This window comes from Passer domesticus, chromosome 7 (genome assembly GCF_036417665.1).
Source record: "Passer domesticus isolate bPasDom1 chromosome 7, bPasDom1.hap1, whole genome shotgun sequence".
NCBI lineage: Eukaryota > Metazoa > Chordata > Aves > Passeriformes > Passeridae > Passer > Passer domesticus.
In genome coordinates this window covers 17,637,844-17,656,242 of record NC_087480.1, presented here as the reverse complement: position 1 = coordinate 17,656,242, position 18,399 = coordinate 17,637,844, and the positions used below count along the sequence as shown (strand labels likewise).

Sequence of the window (18,399 nt, the reverse complement as noted above, 5' to 3'; positions counted from 1 at the left end):
TTGGAGTTCAAATATTTGGAAATAAATTTTAAACTAGCCAGCAAAAGGATGTTTCTAAGGCAAAGAAAGAAGAATTGCAGAAGTTTTTTCTTGCTAAGTGAAATGAGAACAAAGGCATGAATAGAAAGGGGCAAGGAGGGCAGAGTCAGTGAGGAATTATCAAAGGAAGAGTCTTGCTTTGTCTCCATCAGTGATAGATTGGATCATCTTCTCTACCCCAGTGGCCCTGCTTTTGAGCTTTTAAAGTGAAGCTGGAGATCTTTTTTAACTTTAATTCCGTGGTTTTCCTGTGTGAGCCCCAGAGGAGACAGGCACAGCCCAGCAGAGCTCTGAGAACCCATGAACATGAAATATTAGCAAGTATTTCATTGTGTTCTGCTGCCTCAGGGCCTGTGCAGGCTCTGCAAACACTGCAGTGGGATTTTGACCCCAAATCTACTCTGCCAGTAGGCAGAGGGAAATCCAGCAGTAACAATCAGCTGGCAGCCACCCAGCTTGCCTTGGAAAACAATTAGACAACTCTTCTGGTACAGAGCAAGTTTCTTTTGATGTCTCAGAAAATGATTCCTTCTTCATTTGTACACCTGACACAACTCCTGGGAGCAGCCATGTACCCTGGATACAAATATTTCTGTCTGAGCAGTTGCCTGAATTTTCTGGTTTTATCCTCTGTTCCAGGTGTAAATGTGGGATCCAAACAACAATGGAGTTTTAAAGGAATGCAGAAGCAAGATGAGAGTTCAGATGTAAATATTTCAGCCATCCCTATGGAAATGGGGGCAATTCCTTTCTTTCTCCTTGGTGATTCTGTCCCAGGGATGCTGAAGTGTGTGACAGATATCTGTGACCTATGGGCAGAGTAACAGAGGAAGGGATCTGGCCAAGGTGCAGCTGACAGGAACACAGAAACAACCACTAACAAACCTGTCCAGTGGCTCCCAAGCCTGCCTTGGTGTAATTGTGAGCTGCCAGCCTGTCACTGAGACTGCTCAGTGCCAGCACAGGTGACATTTCACAGACTTTCCCCAACTTTTAATTACATTGCTGTGCAACACAACTCACTGTGCACACCTTGAGGGAGGTGTAGGGTCTGAGAGTTGTTGTAGAGTTGGGAATTAATCACACAGGGTTGGAGTTCCTCTCAAGTACTTGCTCAGCTGTGCAACCTTGGGGCAAATCACTCAACTGCTTTGTGCCCAAGTAAACCCAGCTGTAAAACCATCTTGAAAACCAGATGGTGCACAAAGATTTCAAATGCTCAGGAGAATGATGAGGGATGAGAAAAAATACAATTTGAAAGACGGAATTCTACAGTTCGCTGCTGTTGGTATTGATTGCAGCAGAGTTAATCTGGACTAAATCAATAGAACTGAGAGGAGAATTTTCTTTGATATCCAAAAACCACCCCACACTCTCAAATCTTTGTTTTCCCCCTCCCCTCCTGACTTGTGGCAGTACTTTCTCTCTAGAGGGTTAATTTTAAACCTTCAGTAGAATGCATGTTTTCCCCTGGCAGCCTGAAGTTTCTAATTCAGGATCAGGTTCTACATGACCAAACTTTGATCTCGTACAGGATTATTTTTAGGCACTTGATTCTATAGCATTCTTTTCTCCCTGCTTTTTGTGCTGCCCTTCAGCCTTGCCTCTGGGGCACAGTGAGGTGTGCTGGGGCTCAGCTGCTGCACCCCAAATGAAAATACTGAGCTTTACTGCCTTCTGTGGATGGTTAGTCCTGGCTTAAAACCAGTATTTGTACTCCTGGTCAATGAACAAAGGAAATACTAAAGTTTCTGTAGCAGAATAAATGTTTGCCACATGTTAGTACCTAAGAGAAGACTTAAATGGTTCAGTATTTTTTGGCTTTAGCCAAAATGTAGATTTTTTTCTTCCTCTCCACAGGAATGTGGGAATACTTATTTGCATAAGGAGTATTTCCTTACATAAGGAATATTTCCAAAGCAGGGTGTCTTAGGTTGTAAGAAGGAAAAACAATGGATTTCAGTGTAAACAAGGAATATTTACATATGTGACACATAAAGAAGCCATTTTATTCACTACTCAGGGAAGACCTTGCATGTTTTTATTAATCCCTAATGAAACTAAAACACTGACAGGTTTGAATTTTGGTGACATTTCTTCCCAAATTAGAAAAGATTTGAGCTGAAGGAAGTTGCAAACAAATCAATGTCAGCAAATTGTCTTCAGCAAATTTAGCCCTTGTTATGCAGTACTGGAGTGGCAAAATTGTTAATTGCTACTCAAAATTGGTGATCATTTTTTCAACACAAAAATACTTCAGCTTCTGTGTGTCTTGCAAACTGCTCTATTTCTTGTTATTGAATCTTTAGACTCAATATTTGAGCCATTGAATCTCTAGATTCAATATTTGAGTTATTGAATTTCACATTCAATATTTGAGCTGTGCTATTATTAATTTAAAACATTGAAATTCCATGCCATAAATACCAAAGTGCCTGGGATGATTAATGACATTGCTCAAACACCAAATTGTTAATTAAGCACAAGCCAAAGTAAAAATTCCCTGATATAATTTGAGTCCCTTTTTGGATGATCCAACTTTTCCCCTCCTAATACCACTTGAAACTGAATTTAAAACCAGCATTTGTGGGAACGAAAGACTCTTAAATGAATCAGAACACAAGACACCCTCAGATGAGCAGCTGTGGAAAACAATAAATAAAACAGAAAGTGAGCTGGAGATAAGGCAAATCCAGGTGATAAAATCATGGCTAGAGCTGTCTAATATAGGGAAATGAAAAATACAAAGTACATTTTAAAGCCCTGAGCTACACAAATACTCATCAGACTCCATTTCCATTTTTGCTGCTCCTAATGAGGAAAAGGTTGATTTAGCTCAGTCTTGCCAGATGAAACTGCAGCTGGGAGTGTTTTTCCATATCCATCAAACTCGGGTTTCCCTCCAGTGTCCCTGAGTATAAATCACTGAGCTTGACTTCATTTCATGGTCCTTGAATTGCTCATCTGCTCTGTTTGAAGGACAGGTTGGTGCATCATGAATTTTACACGGTCCAAGCCCACTCTCACTGAGCACACAGTGCTGGAGCTCCCTGCTGTTGTTATTGGTTCCATAAATCAGTCCATGGGATGCAGCCCCAGATCCTTGGACGTGCTGAGGCACAACCAGACGCTGCCACTGGGATATGTCCTGACAGGCTGGGATGCTCTGGGAGCTCTTCAGGGAAGCCTGGGTTTAACAACAAACACTCAAACAACAAAATAATGAATTCCCAAAGCCAAAAATTTCAGGCATCATAAAATCTTTTCTTCTTAAAAAAATCCCGGACAACCGAATGATGTAAATATGTTTTGTGTGAAGGCTTTGTTTCTCCAAAAGCATTTTGAACTTGAAGTCTAACTAGTCTGGGGAAAAAAAAAAATGAGTTTTAGGTGACCTCATTGCTCCTGATTACTGCAATCCATTTTTTGGCATGTTTTATACCACTCTGATCTATTTTTCCCTTTTGCCATGCAAGAAACCTTCAGAAAAATGAGAAATGCCATGGAGAGACTGACTACAGAAAGCTGCCACAAGTTTGTATTTAGCCCAAATAATCACTTTCAGAAGCAGTCACTGTGCTTTTAAACAAAAATAATCTGAAAAAATAGTGATTTTTTTTAAAAACCTCCCTTTAAGGAGACACCATAAGGCTTAAATTTGCATATGAACAAATCTCTCCCCATTGCTCAGAACTCTTTCTTTCAATTAACACTTTTCATTATTTATGCTCTTCATTTAAATGAATTAATTCATTTATTTTCCAGTCTTGCACTGAAGCAGATCTGGTCCATTTTTCTTGCTCAGTACAGCTCCCATCACTCCCCTCAGGTTCTGCTGTAGTTCACTGCCTGTGTTTGGGAACACAACCATCCCCAAAGGAAGTGACATCTCTTAAAAATATGATTTCATTATTCTCATTAACAAAACCCACTTTTTAACACCAAGATATTTGAATGCAGTCCTTTCCAAATTAAAAAAAAAAAAAAAAGAAATAGCTTGGGATGATCTCTTTTTAAACCAGAATTTCGAAATCCCTGCCCCAGAGAGCAAATTCTGTGAGTTCCTTTGCTGAACGAGCAGGGGCTTTTTGAGCAAGATGTGAAGACCCAACCAAAGAGTCTCTCACAGGACCTGAGAGTCTCCACACAACCTGATGGCTCAACTGCTGCCCCTTTTTCCCAGCTTGTTCCCTTTTTATCCAAGGCTCCAGAACACAATTCCCGGGCGGCCGCATCAAAGCGTGGTGGCAGATTTGCCTTTGGAAGTCAGAGCCTGCTTCAGGCGCCTCTTCAAGTCCTGCATGTTGGGCGACTTGGGCCGCACCAGGTGGAGACCTCTCCTCTTCTCCCCGTTGCAGGAGCTGCTGCTCCTGCTGAGCTCCTGGCACAGCTGCTGGAAGGCCTCGTGCACGCCCTCGCAGTTCTCCCGCGCCGACACCTCGCAGTAGGTGCCGCCCAGCTCGGCGGCCAGCTGCAGCCCCTCCTTGGAGGAGACCTGCCTGGCCCGCAGCAGGTCGCCCTTGTTGGCCATGAGCAGCAGGGGGATGTTGGCGTGGGGGTGGATCCTGCGGATGTGCTGGTGCAGCGGGCGCAGCGCGCGGAAGCTCTCGTAGTCCGTGATGGAGTACACGAACACGAAGCCGTCGGCCCAGTAGATCGAGCGGTTTATCTGCTCCTGGCAGCAGATGCTGTCCGTGTCATCCTGCAAAACAGCAGCATCTGCACGTCAGGAACCAGCCCCACACACAGCTGGATTTCACACGGGTCTGTTTGTTAATGGACTCCCAGAAACCTCTCTGGAGGTACCAGGGAAATTCCCACTGTGCCGGCTTCTCCAGCCTGGAGAAAAGGAGATCCTGGGGGGAGCTGGATGTCACTGCTGAGCCAGAAATGACACAAATTCACTCGAAGGCTGGTTTGCACGAGAAGAGTGTTTAATATGAAAAATCCTCTCTTTTAGAGACAGATTCGACACATTCTACTTGATTGGCTAACTAACAAAAACATCTTTCTCACAAACAGCCCTTGAGAAGAAAAACAGAGTAGAAAAACTCCACCTGCAGGTTGTTCATACTAACAAGTTATCATGATTTCTGTGACTCCCTAAAAAGTCTCACACTGTGAGAAAATGAAACCTGTTTTCTGGCTCTCTGACCAGACTGTTGCATCCACACCTGGTCACTGTAGCCAAGTGTGGGCCAGGCTCTGCTCCCAGGGACAGGACAAGAGGAAACACCTCAAGCTGCACCACGGAGGTTTAGGTTGGATGTCAGGAGGAGTTTCTCCATGGAAAGGGTGGTCAGACATTGGCAGGGGCTGCCCAGGGAGGTTTGGGGTCCCCTGACCTGGAGGTGTCCAAGGAATGACTGGATGTGGCACTCAGTGCATGGTGGGGATCAGTCATGGCTTGGACTCATTCCTTTCCCAACCTCACTGATTCCATGATTCTCTCATCCCATACTGCAGGAAAGCAGTACTGTGGAGTGGAGAGGGGTTGAAGAGAAAAGCCAAAATACTGCTTTGGAAAGTTGGTTCTGAATTCTCTTGTACCCAACCAGTCAGAAACTCACTCTCTTACTGTGGATAAAACTGTGATGGGCACAGTAAGAGCACTAAAAATCCATCAGGTTTGTCACAGCATGACAAATGAACAGTTGTCTCCCCAGGTGACTTTTAGGGCTTTTTCCAATTATTTATTCAATGTCTCCGTGGACAGAGGCTCTCACTAACTCTGTCTGGTGAAGGCTGCCAGGTTTTCCTGCCTTGCAAGTCTCCAGATAGTCAGAGGCAACGTTCTTTTGAAAAAAAGCAATTGGTTACCAAGAACCAATGACTGGGACTGAACATCAGCTGAAATCTCTTTGGTAATTTGTGGAGCAGCGATGGGTTTATATAATTTTTTTCTGGTCACACATTTCTTGAGTCCATCACCACTCCTATTTAGAGCCCCAACAACCACCAGCTCTGGGAATACAAAGCTGACTACAGCACTGTGGGCTTGAAAAGAGATTGGCTCACTTGTCAGGATGAAGCCATGATATTTCATGATATTGTCATGATATTTCCAGCTAATCATCTCCTCTTTGTTATCCCTGCTGGGACAGAGAGGGAGATCCCTGCTGCAGCCTGCTTGCTTTGGAAGAACTGACTCTCCTCAGTATTACATTTCTGCAATGTTGTAATTTGTTTAAATATCCTTTATCCTAGCCTTTTAAAATATCCTTTATTTATGTTATATTTTACATTACAAGCATATTCTGTGTACAGCTGTTCATGAAGCTGGTATAAATTGAGTATTTTTAAAGGGAGTTCAACATCACAAATAGAGTGCTCTATTTTTTTATTATTGTTGCTAAATTCTACCCAAGAAGTTTTCATCAACTTCAGTAAGACTAATAGAAAACACATTCCATTATCTATTAATCTATGGAATACATATCTGCCATTCACATTAATTCTAACAGAATTTAGTGCTCAGCACTCTCCCCAAACAGATCACTTTTATTTAGACCTAAATATGAACGATAAAGCCTAACTTCTGAGAGCAGAGATAGAAAAGAATGAGTAAAACTCATCAGTTTTATTCTGGGAGATCAGACAGTAAAAGAACTACTGATTAGCTGTGAGGAGGAGGAAGCAGAATTTCAGAAGGGTCAGAGTGTGAATCAGGCTTAAAGCTTTCCCCAGGAGTTCTACCAGCCAAGTGCCCTTTGTAAATATTTCATCACTGCCCTCAGAGACACTGGCTCATCACACCTGGAGGTTCTTTGCCCTTGCCAGCTCACAGCTAAATCCTGTGAGCAGTGCCATTGGTTATCAGCTGCTCTTATCACTCCTCCCCAAGCCCAAAACAGAATGAGGCAGAGGGATCCTCCCCAGCAGCCTTGCTGGGAAGGTCAATGAGAGTGAACTCCAGCCAGGCCGGGGCAGGCTGTGGGAAGCAGGGCAGTTTGCACTGCTGGGGTCTGGGCTGTGGCCAGTCTGGGGATAATTCTGGGGATAATTAGCCACTCTCCATGTCCTGGAAGCCTCTTTTCAGCAGCAAAACCCTTTCATGGCAAAAAAAAAAAAAAAAAAAGAAGAACTAATTGCACTGGCAAGCTTTGAAAATGGGTTTGGAGAAGGTGCACATTCAGAGAGCCCTAAGAGCAGAAATTCTCCCTCACTCCAGCTAGGCCCACCCAGTAGTGAGATGGATGGATGGATGGATGGATAATCCCAAGTGGAATGCTTTATTCAGGAAATCAAAGGTTAATGGGCTACTTTTTAAATGGAAATCTCTGCTCCAGAATGAATTTTGAAACACACAGGCTTTTGCAGTGTATAGGCCAAGCAGCAATGAATCACCCAACAAAACCACTCAGCTGCTTCTGTTTCTCTCTTACAATTTCACAGTTCTGGGGGCTTAAATCCTGAGGGTTTCCACATGATTTCCTCCTGAAACATTGTACTCAGCCTGGAGAGTGCAGGAAACTCTCTTCCTTAATGATTTTAATAAAAAAACCCAGCTTTTTCTCAGTTTTAACCTGTTCTGTCACAGTCCCTTCAATTATTGCAGATTTATCATTTGAAGCAAACAGACACAGGGTGAGATAAGGGTGTCTGTGGAGATCTTGGAACAGCACAGACCTTGGATTTGGACAAAGAAAATGGAACTCCTTCCTAACTAATTTAAAATAATTTCTGATTAAGCAACCTCAGCTGTAGGCTTGACTAAATTTTGTGCAGCTCCAGAGTCACTGGACTGTAGTTCACAGCTTTAATTTAAATAGTAAAACAGCATCTATGTGGTCCAAAAACAGGAGTTAAATTATTCCAATCCCTCCTTTCTCCATGGGACAGCAGAGAGAGGGGATTGCCTTTGTTCAGTGTTTATCAGGCAGTCCCAGTGGTGCCCAATCCCCCCCCAGCTCCTCTCTGCAGGGCAAGATGGCAAAGGCCTTTGTGCTGGTAAATCCCACTTGAACATTTGGAGAGCTTGCACTGCAGCTTTTGTTTGCTCCTGAGTGTCCAGAGCCATGAGGGCTCCTGCCCTCTGCTCTGTGCACCCAGCACAGTGGGACTGCATCACAGCTTTCCCCTTGAGCCCACTCCCAGTCAGAGAAGCTGGGACTGTGCGAGCTTTGCTTATTCCCTTCTGGGAACTCAGGGTGGAAGAGATGCACAGGTGGCTCTGTGCAGGTGAAGCACGGGTGCAGAGCTGTCCAGGGCAGCCTGACACACAAGGAGAGAGGTGGTGCTCCCATCCCAACATATACTGGCCAAATCTAAGTCTAGTCTGAGATTAAGGCCACACCTAGAAGTTTAAGCTTGGTGGTGCAACGACAATACTCGATTTTATCATGAAATCTCTGATGTTCTGTAGGAATTATTATCATGAGATTTCCACTATTCATGTAACCCCAAATTTCACTACATTTCCTGTTGCTTTGACACTATTTTCATCCTCTTGTTCTGCATGTGAAGCAGACCTTCAAGGAGAGACAGCGTAAATCCTGCTTGGAAAAATATTTCTAGAAAGAGGTTCCTGGTAGAATATTAAATCTAGACTATAATAGAATCATCAAATCATTAAGACTGGAAGAGGTCTTTAATATCACAATAGAATTATAGCATAATTAAGATTGGAAAAGGTCTTTAATATCATCGAGTCCAACTGTCTAGAACACTGATAGAAAAAGGAGTGTGATAAATGCTAACATCTTAAAAAAAAAAAAAAAGGAATTAATTACATTTAAAACCAGAGTAAGGAAAGCAGGGCAAAGCACCATAGCTGGAAATGACAGCTGCTGTGAAGCATGGCCCCCTGGAAAGAAACACTTCTCTAAATCTGAGAGACTTTGGCTGTGGAGGAAGGTCCAAGCTGAGCCAGCTGGGCCTCTGGGCAGGTGAGTTTTCTGCCATGCAGGGACAGAAATCACTTGACAGAAAACAAAGCAATCAAACTGCTGGCAGGAGGGAACCAGATTGTGACTTTACTGCTGTTTAGTAATGTGTTGGAAATAAAATTGTTTTACTTTTGGCTTACTCCTGAAGGAGCCTGATTTAACACCTTCAAGAGCTCATTTAGGTGGAGTTTAAGGTACCTTGATTAGTCTTGGGTTTGAGCCCAGGTATTTTCCTGCTGCTAAGCAGAGTTAATTACAGATGGAAGTGCCGGCAATAAACATAAGACAGAAGTGTGTGGAAAAGCACAAAGCAATTGTTTTACCTCCAATGAGACAAAGGGAGTGTCCTGCACCTGCAGAGAGATCTGCTCCCCATCTATGGTGAACTTCCTGGAATACAAAGCACCTGGGGGAGAAGGAAGATGTCAGTCAGGGACTGTACCAGGGAACCAAAATGACAAAGGAAAGGTGAAATGGGACTGCTGAAATCCAGAGCTTTGAGGTTTAGATGTGGAGGTAGAAAAGGGACTGGCCCGGAGTGTTTGAGTGGCTGTTTGCTCACAGAGTGGGGCTGTGGTTGCTGTGTGGGGACATGCTCTGAATGCACAGCCAGCCTGGGGCTGGGAAGGGGCCACTCAGGATTGAGTCACATGCTCAAGTGGACACATAAATCCCACTCAGGTTTCCAGTCCATATTGTCAACTTTAAATAGAAGTGCAGTTCACTTTTAATGATCACAAACAAAGACATCCAGATGTGGCTGGTGACACGAGTGAGTATTTCCTGCTGCTTTTTTCTGAAAGCCTTTAAAAAAGGAAAGTGCTCCAGTTTTGGACACTGAGTGAGTGACTGTATACAAACCCCCAGATGCTCTTTGGGGTTTGTTGATTTAGAGTTTGGTTGAAGTCCCCAAGGCTGGACACTTTAAACCTGACTTTGGTTAATCTGGAGGACACATATTGACAGGCAAGTGCCAGTTCTACCCACCTAGGCCTGAGCTAAACACTGCTATCCTGGGCTTGAATTTTATTTTGTTACTGCAGCTGAGTTAAATGACAATGAAAATTTAAGTCTTGATCTTGTGAACTCTCTGTGGTTGTGACAAGGACAGCTTCAGAGGTTAATGTCATCATCATTTTTCTTCAGAATTTAACACGAGTCACGTGGGGCTGTGAGGAAATGCTAATCCACAGCTGTTGTGCACAGCCCTTCTGTCCTGCCCCAGTACAATTGTCACTGCTGCCTCCAGAACAATGTCAGATGCGGAGAAATCCACCCACTGGAGAGCAAGGAATTCACATTAGCAGGGAGCCCAGCTAGTGACAGTAATGCCATCACTTCTGAAAATCAGCTTTGTTTCAAGGAAACAAGTGATTTTATTCCAGTGGAAAAGAGCCACAGAGCATTTTGAACACAAGGAAAATCAGCACTGAATCCCACATTATGACATTGTGGTTTAGTACTGTGAGGGCATCCAGCAGGATTTAGTTTGTATTTAAAACCAGCACTGATTTAAAGCTGTAAAGGTGGTTTTATGAGAAGACACTGCACCCCTGAGCCAGCCCCATGTTCCCATTCCATGCTGCCCTGCAGAACAAAGAGCAGGTGCTGCCAGGCACTGCCCCTGCTCTGCCCAGCCATGCCTGGCACAAGGGTGAGCAGGGCTGGCTGATCCCAAGGGCAGTCAGTGCCAGCTGCTCCTTACTGCTGGGATATTCACCTCTCCTGCAGCACGGCCATGGGCCTGGGAGCTGCATGGGAAAAGCATGTGGCTCCCAGCACTGCTCTGGCAGCAATCACTGCACAGCTCCCAGCTCTCCCTTGATGTACAACCTCCCAGAGAAGGGGTGACAGAAGAAAAGGAGCAAAAGTGCAGCCAACCATCGGGGTTAGTCGGGGTCAGGGAGGGGGAGCTGGAAGGAGGAGCTTTCAGAGTCCATTTCCTCGGATCAAAGGTGTCTTGTGCTGCTCCCTCCTCATCCTGAGCTCAGCAAGCATCTCCAAAGTGAAGCATTTTCTGAATTCTGCCCACTTTCACCCCCAAACTGTGAGGTGGCCAATGCATGGGGTGTGCAGTTAGGGAGAGCATGGGGGGTACATGGATCCATCCTACAACACTGGCCAAATCAGTCAGTGTTTTCCTGGAGCAGTTCACATGGACACACCCTCTGGATTAAACAAGGAATGAATGGTTGCTTTGCTCTCTTATGGCGAGAAGGTTTCAGTTTCAAGGTTTCCCTGGTCATAATAGCCTCTGAAATAAAGGGAATGCACAGAAAAGGTTCTGAACTGCATTCACACTCCTCAGAATTCCTCTGCCTTCCCTGGGGTTGCAGGGGGGGCAGCATTGGGTTTCCTTGGTTTAGTTGGTGTGTAGGTTGTTCCTTAAGCCTGTGTTTCACTATAGGCATGTCCCCAAGCAAACCTTTTACTCTGATCCTTTTCCATCAACTCGGGGGAAAAAAACAGCTGAAAGGATCATAAATAATGAGCCTTTGATTTATTGCTTTCATAGCTCGAGGCTATTAACTGAAAATATGCACCTTATGGACACCTAACACCACTTGGCTTCCCTGCAGCGTGCACCAGTCGCAGAACAGAGAGGATTTCTTTCCCAGCTCCCTGCAGGGCTGCTGGGCAGAGCAGAACTCACCAGTGTTGGCTTCGTAGTCCCCAATGAACCTCTTTGTGAGGAAGCGAACCACCAGGGCTGCAAAACAATGACAGAAAGGTTAGTGAGAGCCCTGATCCATCCTGGCACAGCTCCTGGGGCAGCCTCCTGCAGCAAGGAGTCTCCCATGAAACCAGGCTCACCTCTGCATTGCTCACATGTTCTGAAGTGCTGCTCTCAACACTCACAGACAAAGATCTGAGCCAGCCTGGGATACCCAACAAGAGATTTCCACAGCTTGTGTTGGAAACAAGCCCTGAGATTCAGGGTGGCAGCTCAGCGTGGGATAGGGAGGTTGCTTCCCTGTGTTTGCAGGTAAAACAATCTGTCCTTTGCTCTGAAATAATTTAGGAGAAGAGTAACAAGCCAGTAGACTGCAGCTAATCCAAATTTAAGCATTTTCTGTCACGCAAGAAGTGAGGCTGATGGATGGAATGGGTCTTTCCAGCCTCAAAACCTCTCACAAAACCCATTAGTGATATCTAATCACAGCCAGCAAACAAACTCCATGTGCTCTGCACCCTTGGGTCACGCTGGAGTACCCTGGGCCTTCTTATTCACCTTAACCTGAGCTGCTTTCTTAAACTCATTGATAAGGACATTTTCATTTTCTGTATAAAACATTTAAATGCCATCATGGCAACAGTAACTTATATTCCTGTGGTGCTTTGATCTCAGTAGATTCCTAGTAGCTTGCAACACTACTTAATTAAGAATTAAATGAAATGTCTTATTCTGCAAGAAACATTATTTTATAATAGATTTCATTTCAAGTAATAATTTTTCTCACAGTGATACTGGGTCATCCTTTAGCACCCTTAAATGAAATTGCTTGTGCAGCTGCCTTTGAGAAACTATTTAAAAATAATATGAAGATGTGGCCACTTCAAAGCCAAAACAAACATTTTGCTGAATCCCATGGAACCACAGATGTAATAAATAAATCTGCTTTTCATAATTCCCGAAATCATGGACCAGATATTCAAATGCAACAATGCTCTCTCTACCCTCTTTTCTTCCCCTCTCCCTTGGAGAATAATAAAGGCACATCTTGTAGGCTGTGATTTGTCTGCAGAGCATAAAACACTTACAGCAGGAGGATAAAAGCCACCTTGCGGGGTGTGGAAATTTAGCTACAGTTAAATAATTTGCACAAGAGCTGCTAGAAGCGTTTGTGAGTACAAAACTCCCTGCTGGCTCACGTTGGCTCCTTACACATCTACAGCAAATCTGCCTCACAGATTTTCCTGTGTCTTTTCTTTAAAAGAGAGGAAAAAAAAAAAAAAAGCAAATTGAAATAGTTAAGCTGCGGTAAGTGTCACTAGTTTGGGGGTGTGTGGGCAGCGAAGGAGCTCGGAAGGAAAGAAGGAAAGCAGGGCACACACCTGTGCCTTACCTGTCTTGCCCACGCCGCTGCCGCCCAGCACCACCAGCTTGATAATCTTGTTGGGCGCGCAGTCCAGCGCGGGGTACTCCGGGATGGGCAGCAGCAGGAAGTTGGTGGAGTACTGAGACATCGTGTCCTCAGGGATGAGGAGCATGCCAGGAGGGATGGCTGCTCAGCCCGGGCCGCGGGAGAAAAGCGGGAGCGCGGCTCCGCGGCGCCCGCCCTCGCCCGGCTCTCCCGGCAGCCAGAAGCGCTCTCATCCCACCGCAGGCGTCCTCCCGAGGAATGCGAGACAGAGCCCGGCCTCCTCCGGCCGGTGCCTCGGCTCAGACAGCGACTTCGGAGAGCCGAAGGGAACTTTTTGATCGGCCCCCGTGAAAGCTGACTCCGGCAGCCCGCAGCCAATCACGAGGGGAGCGGGACATTCCTGCAGCCGGCACCCCTCAGCCCTCAGCCCTCCCCGCGGCCCAGAGCCGGCATCCCGCGTCCCTCAGCCGGGCTCCCCTCAGCCCCCCCCGCTGCCCAGAGCCGGCACCCAGCGCTTCTCAGCCCTCCCCGCGGCTCAGAGCCGGGCACCCAGCCCTCCTCGCCCCTCAGCCCTCCCCGCGCCCCTCAGCCGGCACCCAGCACTTCTCAGCCCCTCAGCCCCCCCCGCTGCCCAGAGCCGGCATCCCGCGCCCCTCAGCCCTCCCCGCTGCCCAGAGCCGGGCACCCAGCCCTCCTCGCCCCTCAGCCTTCCCCGCGGCCCTCAGCCGGCACCCAACGCCCCTCAGCCCTCCCCGCGCTCCTCAGCCGGGCTCCCCTCAGCCCTCCCCACGGCCTCTGCTCCGTGCGCTGCCCTTGGCTGGCTGCTAAAATCCGGATTTTGGGGCTTTACAGCCGGCACGGGAGCGCTTGGAGTGCGGTGCAGTCACGGCCGTGCTCTGCTCTAATTCGGCTGTGAATAATCCGGTTCTGCCTGTCCGGTTCCTTCGCCCTCTCAATGGCCCCAGCCCCGCGCTGTTGTTCTCTCTCCGTTCATTGTGTGCTGCCCCTCCAGAGCCCCGCAGCCCACGGGACCCCGCTCTTCAGGATAATAAACACTTCCATCCCCCCTCAGAGCTTTCGGGCGGCTGTGGGATATTCCAAAATCCCAGCTGCCATCCCGTGAATGCTCCGGGATACATTTGATCTGCTGCTTTGTGAGTCCTAAAGGGCCGCTGGAACGTGGGGCAGCGCTGGGGTGGGAACTGCAGCGTGGGGAAGGGAGTCTGGGGCTGCTGACAGACTTGGGCTGGGCGGCGTTCGGAGGGAATGAGGACAGAATGGCTTCTCTAGGAAAACTGAGTGGGGTTTTAGGACAGCTGGCAGGGGCTGTGGGATGACAGCCTGGAACTGAATACTGGCTACAATCAGCTCTCAGCTCTCTGGGATAGCAGGGAGGGAAGAACGCTGGAAAGGGAGTGACCCAGATAAAGCAGAACTGCAAATAATACAAAACAGATGTAAATTAAACTTTAAAAAATAATGTAGTTGGAGCATTCATCTTTGGAAGGCTTCTCAGAAGGGAGCAGAGGCAAGGCTGGGACATGGACTCTGTCAGGCTGTGTGGGAGACACGGATGGGAATGGAGAGCAAGATAATCCCCCCAAGCTGATGGAGACCTGGGGATGATGATGTTCTGCAGGCAGGAGATGGGCTTGGCTCACTCTGGAGAGGCTGCAGCCACCAAAAAGCCTCTCTGTGCCCAGCTGCTCTCAGCTCTGCCCCACAGCACACACCTGAGCCCTCCCCAGCAGGCTCCAGAGGCAGGCTGGGCTCCCAGGGGATGGGAGATCAGGGCAGGGCTCTGGATCACTGCCCTTCTCAAAGATCCCAGCTTCCACACCAGCACCTCACAGGGTGTGAGCTGCCCTGAGGAAAACCCAGCTCTGGGGCTCAGCAGGGCAGTGAAATCAGCACAAGAATGCCAAGATTTATGGACGTGTCCCTTTCCCAAGGCTCTGTTTCCCCTCTGACACCTCGTTGTGCAGCAGTATCTGTGCAGTGATGCTCTGCAAGCTCCCAGCATTGCTCCTTTGACCATCCTGGCAGCTGATGAAGAGGAGGAAGAAAGGTTTGGAGGCTGTGGCAGCTCATGGAGCTGGGAGAGAGCTGCTGGATCCTGTGTCTTTTGGGACATGGCTCCTGTGGGAATGATTTGCAAATCTCCCAGTGTCAGTTTGCTTCCAGATTTTTGCAAAACCCCAAACACTGAGAAAAAAAATCTTTTCCAGGAAATTTCTTTACCGGGGTGCTTTAATCTCACACTAGTTTTGTAAGAAGAGGCAAAATGAGAGGGGGAATAGGAAAAAAGCTCAAAATCTTGTGGTCAATTAATAGGGCAGCACTTTGAAATGTGTTATTGAGCAGGACACTGATAAATTTGGGATTAGTTAGCAGCAGTTAGTCACTGTCTGCCTCTCTGAGTGCTGGAACCTTTGTTCCCATTTGCTATTAAAAGCATATGTTAGTGAGTAATATAAAACCATTCATCACAATAGTCCTCCTCCAAATCCAAACAGTCATAGATCTGTCAGCGTCTAGGTGGCCAGAAGAGCTCCAGCCCAGGAAAAAAAAAAAAAAAGAAAAAGCCAGATAAGTTCAGAAAGTCCATGAAGAATATTCTATACAAGCAAAGACATTCCTAGAAGAAAACAGCTCTGCTGGCTTGCTCCAAGAGGGAGGCACATTCAACTAAAAAAAAAGTTAAAATCATTTTGGGTAACCAAATGTGGTGCTGAGGAACACAAAAGGGAGTCGGAGGCACATGGAGGGTGAGTTTTGGCCTGGGTGAATGTGAGGCAGACACAAAGAATGCAAACTGTGCTCAAAGGATGCTGAGCTCGGATGTGGCACTCAAAAAATCAGGAGTCCCAAGCAAGGGCAAGGAGCAGCTGCTGCTGTGTGAGGAGGGACAGGGAAGCTGCTCCGTGTGCTTGCAGGGCTGGATCTGCTGCTGACACGGGACAGGGGATGTGTGAGGGCAGGAACGAGACAGCAGTGCTGCAGGAAATGTCAAACTGCTGCTTTTGGCAGCTCTGAGGGCTTCTGGTTGCTTAAAACAAATGTGAAAGCAGTTTCAGGCTGCATGTTGGAAGCAGAGCAGTGGAGTTGGAGTTCCTTTGCTGATGTGGTCCAATATTAATTTCTCCTGCACCAGCCCTGGCTTCTTGTGCTTCTCCCCAGATCTCATTCCACCACATGCAGGAATTTCTGTGCAGAGAGAAGGGCTTTTAGTACAAATAAAAAAACTGTGTATTCTCCCAAAGTTTTCAACCTACTCTCAAGCTCCCCTCTCCTCTCAACTTGGAGGGTTTAATTCTGAGAGGATTCAAGTAAAATACAGAATCAAACTCAGGGGTTTTCAAGTGTGGTCCTTGTCTGATTTTCTAGATTGCCAGAGCAGCCTTTTCAAGGAATGAAGCCACGCAGAAGGATTCACACTCTGAGATTGTGTAACCCTTGGCATGTGGAATAACAATTGTTTTTAAAGGAGATATTCATTGTTTGTGTACAATGAACTTATATTTAGCTAAGAAACCCATGTTTTAAATTCTAATTCTCTTGGAAAAACAATAGCTTAAATTAGAGGGGGAATGTTTGCAAAACTGAGAGTGACTTTGGAAACGCTTGGATGGTTCTGGAGGTTTCACTTTGCCACCCCTTGGGTTGCTCATGCAAAAGTCTGTGCCTTTGCATAGTGCACAGAGATTGTTATTTCCACACGAATTTTTTACGGATTTATTTACTGCTCTGTGTTGCCTTTGGCTCTGTTTGTTAGAAGATTTTCTATTTATATTGTTGTTGGCCCTCCTACACATTTTCAGAGACGAAGCTTGCTAAAAATAAAAGTATTTGCCATGACCATAGTGCCCGTCACAGGAGGATGTCAGAGTGCTTTAAAACTGGCTGCAATTATTCCTCATGCATTGTACAAAAGGAGTAAGAGATGAGCAGAGCCAGAGAGACCTTGCTAAGGTCCCAGCATGTTGGGAAAATGTTTCTCCTTCTGCCTAGCTCTGGCAGAAATTATTCTTCCTCCACAAGTCCATTTGTAACCATTATACTTGCCTCTGGTACATCTTTCATAGAATATATTGATGTTAGGGGGACTTGGGAGGAGAAACAGGGCTGGTTTTGGAGCAGAAATGGGAAATGTGGCTGTGGGGAAGTGCCAGGGCCTGTGGCAGGTGCTGAAACAGAACTCGTGGCTGGCAGCTTGTGCACACACTCCTGAATTGACTCCAACCAACAAGTTTGATCCCTGCAGCTCTCTCTGTCCCTCTTTGTGGCAAACTTGGGGCCCAAAGGTCACTTCTGACACTGCACTCAACAGAAATTGTCTTTGAAGCACTTTCTGCTCCCAGCAACTGAATACCTCCAGGCTGGGAAAGGTAAAAGAGGAGGAGATAAGAAAGGATCAAAAATGAGTGTGGTGTGCTCAGGGAACCAGCCTTGGTGCTCAGAATTCCACCTTGCTGAGTTTAGATGAATTAAAAGTGCATCTCTGTGCTCCAGCAGTGACCTCTGAAGACATTCTGGGACAAGACCACAATTTTAGCCCCATAATTCTACTCAGCACCAAGTTGTTCTTATCCCGAGGCCAAAGGGCAAGGAAATGTCCTCAGATGCTGCTGCAGCAGCTGTGATAAATCATCTTTGACTCTATTTTGGGATGTAGGAGAGATAAACATTTAAATAAACACTTCAATCTGGTCAAACACTGTACAGCTTCTACAATTCCTGCATTTCCTCTCCCTAATTTTAAAGCAGTGCCACTCATGGCAACCCTGTGAGGAGCACGTGCCCCTTTTCACTTTGGGGATGTTTGGTAGGGATTGGGGTTTTTGTGCTCCTGCCTGTCCCTGGGGAGGCTGGAGCAGATGACGTGGGAAGCCCAGCGTGTGTAGGAGAAGATCGCTGCAGGCCAGCAGCTCAAACAGAATGGAAACATCTCAGCCTCATAAAAAAGTTTCTGCTTTGGAAACAGAACCATTCTCCCTTCCCCACAGATATTCCCACAAGGTCAGGGCTGGAGAGTGGAACAGTCCTGGCGCAGCTGGGGCTGTGAGCAGGGAGCTCCCAGTGCCCTCACCAGTGCTCCCACAGCTCTGGGGATGAGGGGAGGCTGCAGCCTCCAGGCTGGGCACAGCTCGGGGTCAGGATCAGCCCATCCCCAATTTCTGCCCGTTCCTCGCTGCTTCCTGGGCTGTTCCTCCTGAGGTGTGTTTGCTGTCACTGTGCCCTGCAGGACGAGCTTGTGGTGTCTCAGGAACGCTTCCCACTCCTTCTCCCACAGGACTGCCAATGGGCACTGCTGTCTTTCACAGGATTCACAGAATTCACAGAACCACTGGGCTGGAAGAGACCTTTGAGATCATCCAGTCCAGCCC

The 18,399-nt window shown here is 46.8% G+C and overlaps 1 protein-coding gene across 1 annotated transcript; it reads right to left on the bottom strand.

Moving 5' to 3' along the window:
- Positions 1-109: 109 nt before the first annotated feature.
- On the bottom strand, positions 110-13,436 carry LOC135304615 (ras-like protein family member 11A-like). The gene is made up of 4 exons (XM_064427227.1): positions 12,995-13,436; positions 11,581-11,637; positions 9,251-9,333; positions 110-4,741 (listed from the first exon to the last, which is right to left on the bottom strand). The coding sequence occupies exons 1-4, from the start codon at positions 13,137-13,139 to the stop codon at positions 4,274-4,276; spliced, it is 753 nt and encodes a 250-aa protein (XP_064283297.1). The 5' UTR covers positions 13,140-13,436; the 3' UTR covers positions 110-4,273.
- Positions 13,437-18,399: the final 4,963 nt, after the last annotated feature.

What these genes read in the sequence shown, in the direction of transcription:
- LOC135304615 (XM_064427227.1), bottom strand. Translation starts at nt 13,139, where the DNA reads ATGCTCCTCATCCCTGAGGACACGATGTCTCAGTACTCCACCAACTTC. An exon ending in CAGCGGCGTGGGCAAGACAG is followed by an intron (nt 11,638 to 12,994) that starts GTAAGGCACAGG and finishes ATTGTTTTGCAG; the next exon opens with CCCTGGTGGTTCGCTTCCTC. An exon ending in CTCCCTTTGTCTCATTGGAG is followed by an intron (nt 4,742 to 9,250) that starts GTAAAACAATTG and finishes GCTGTTTTGCAG; the next exon opens with GATGACACGGACAGCATCTG.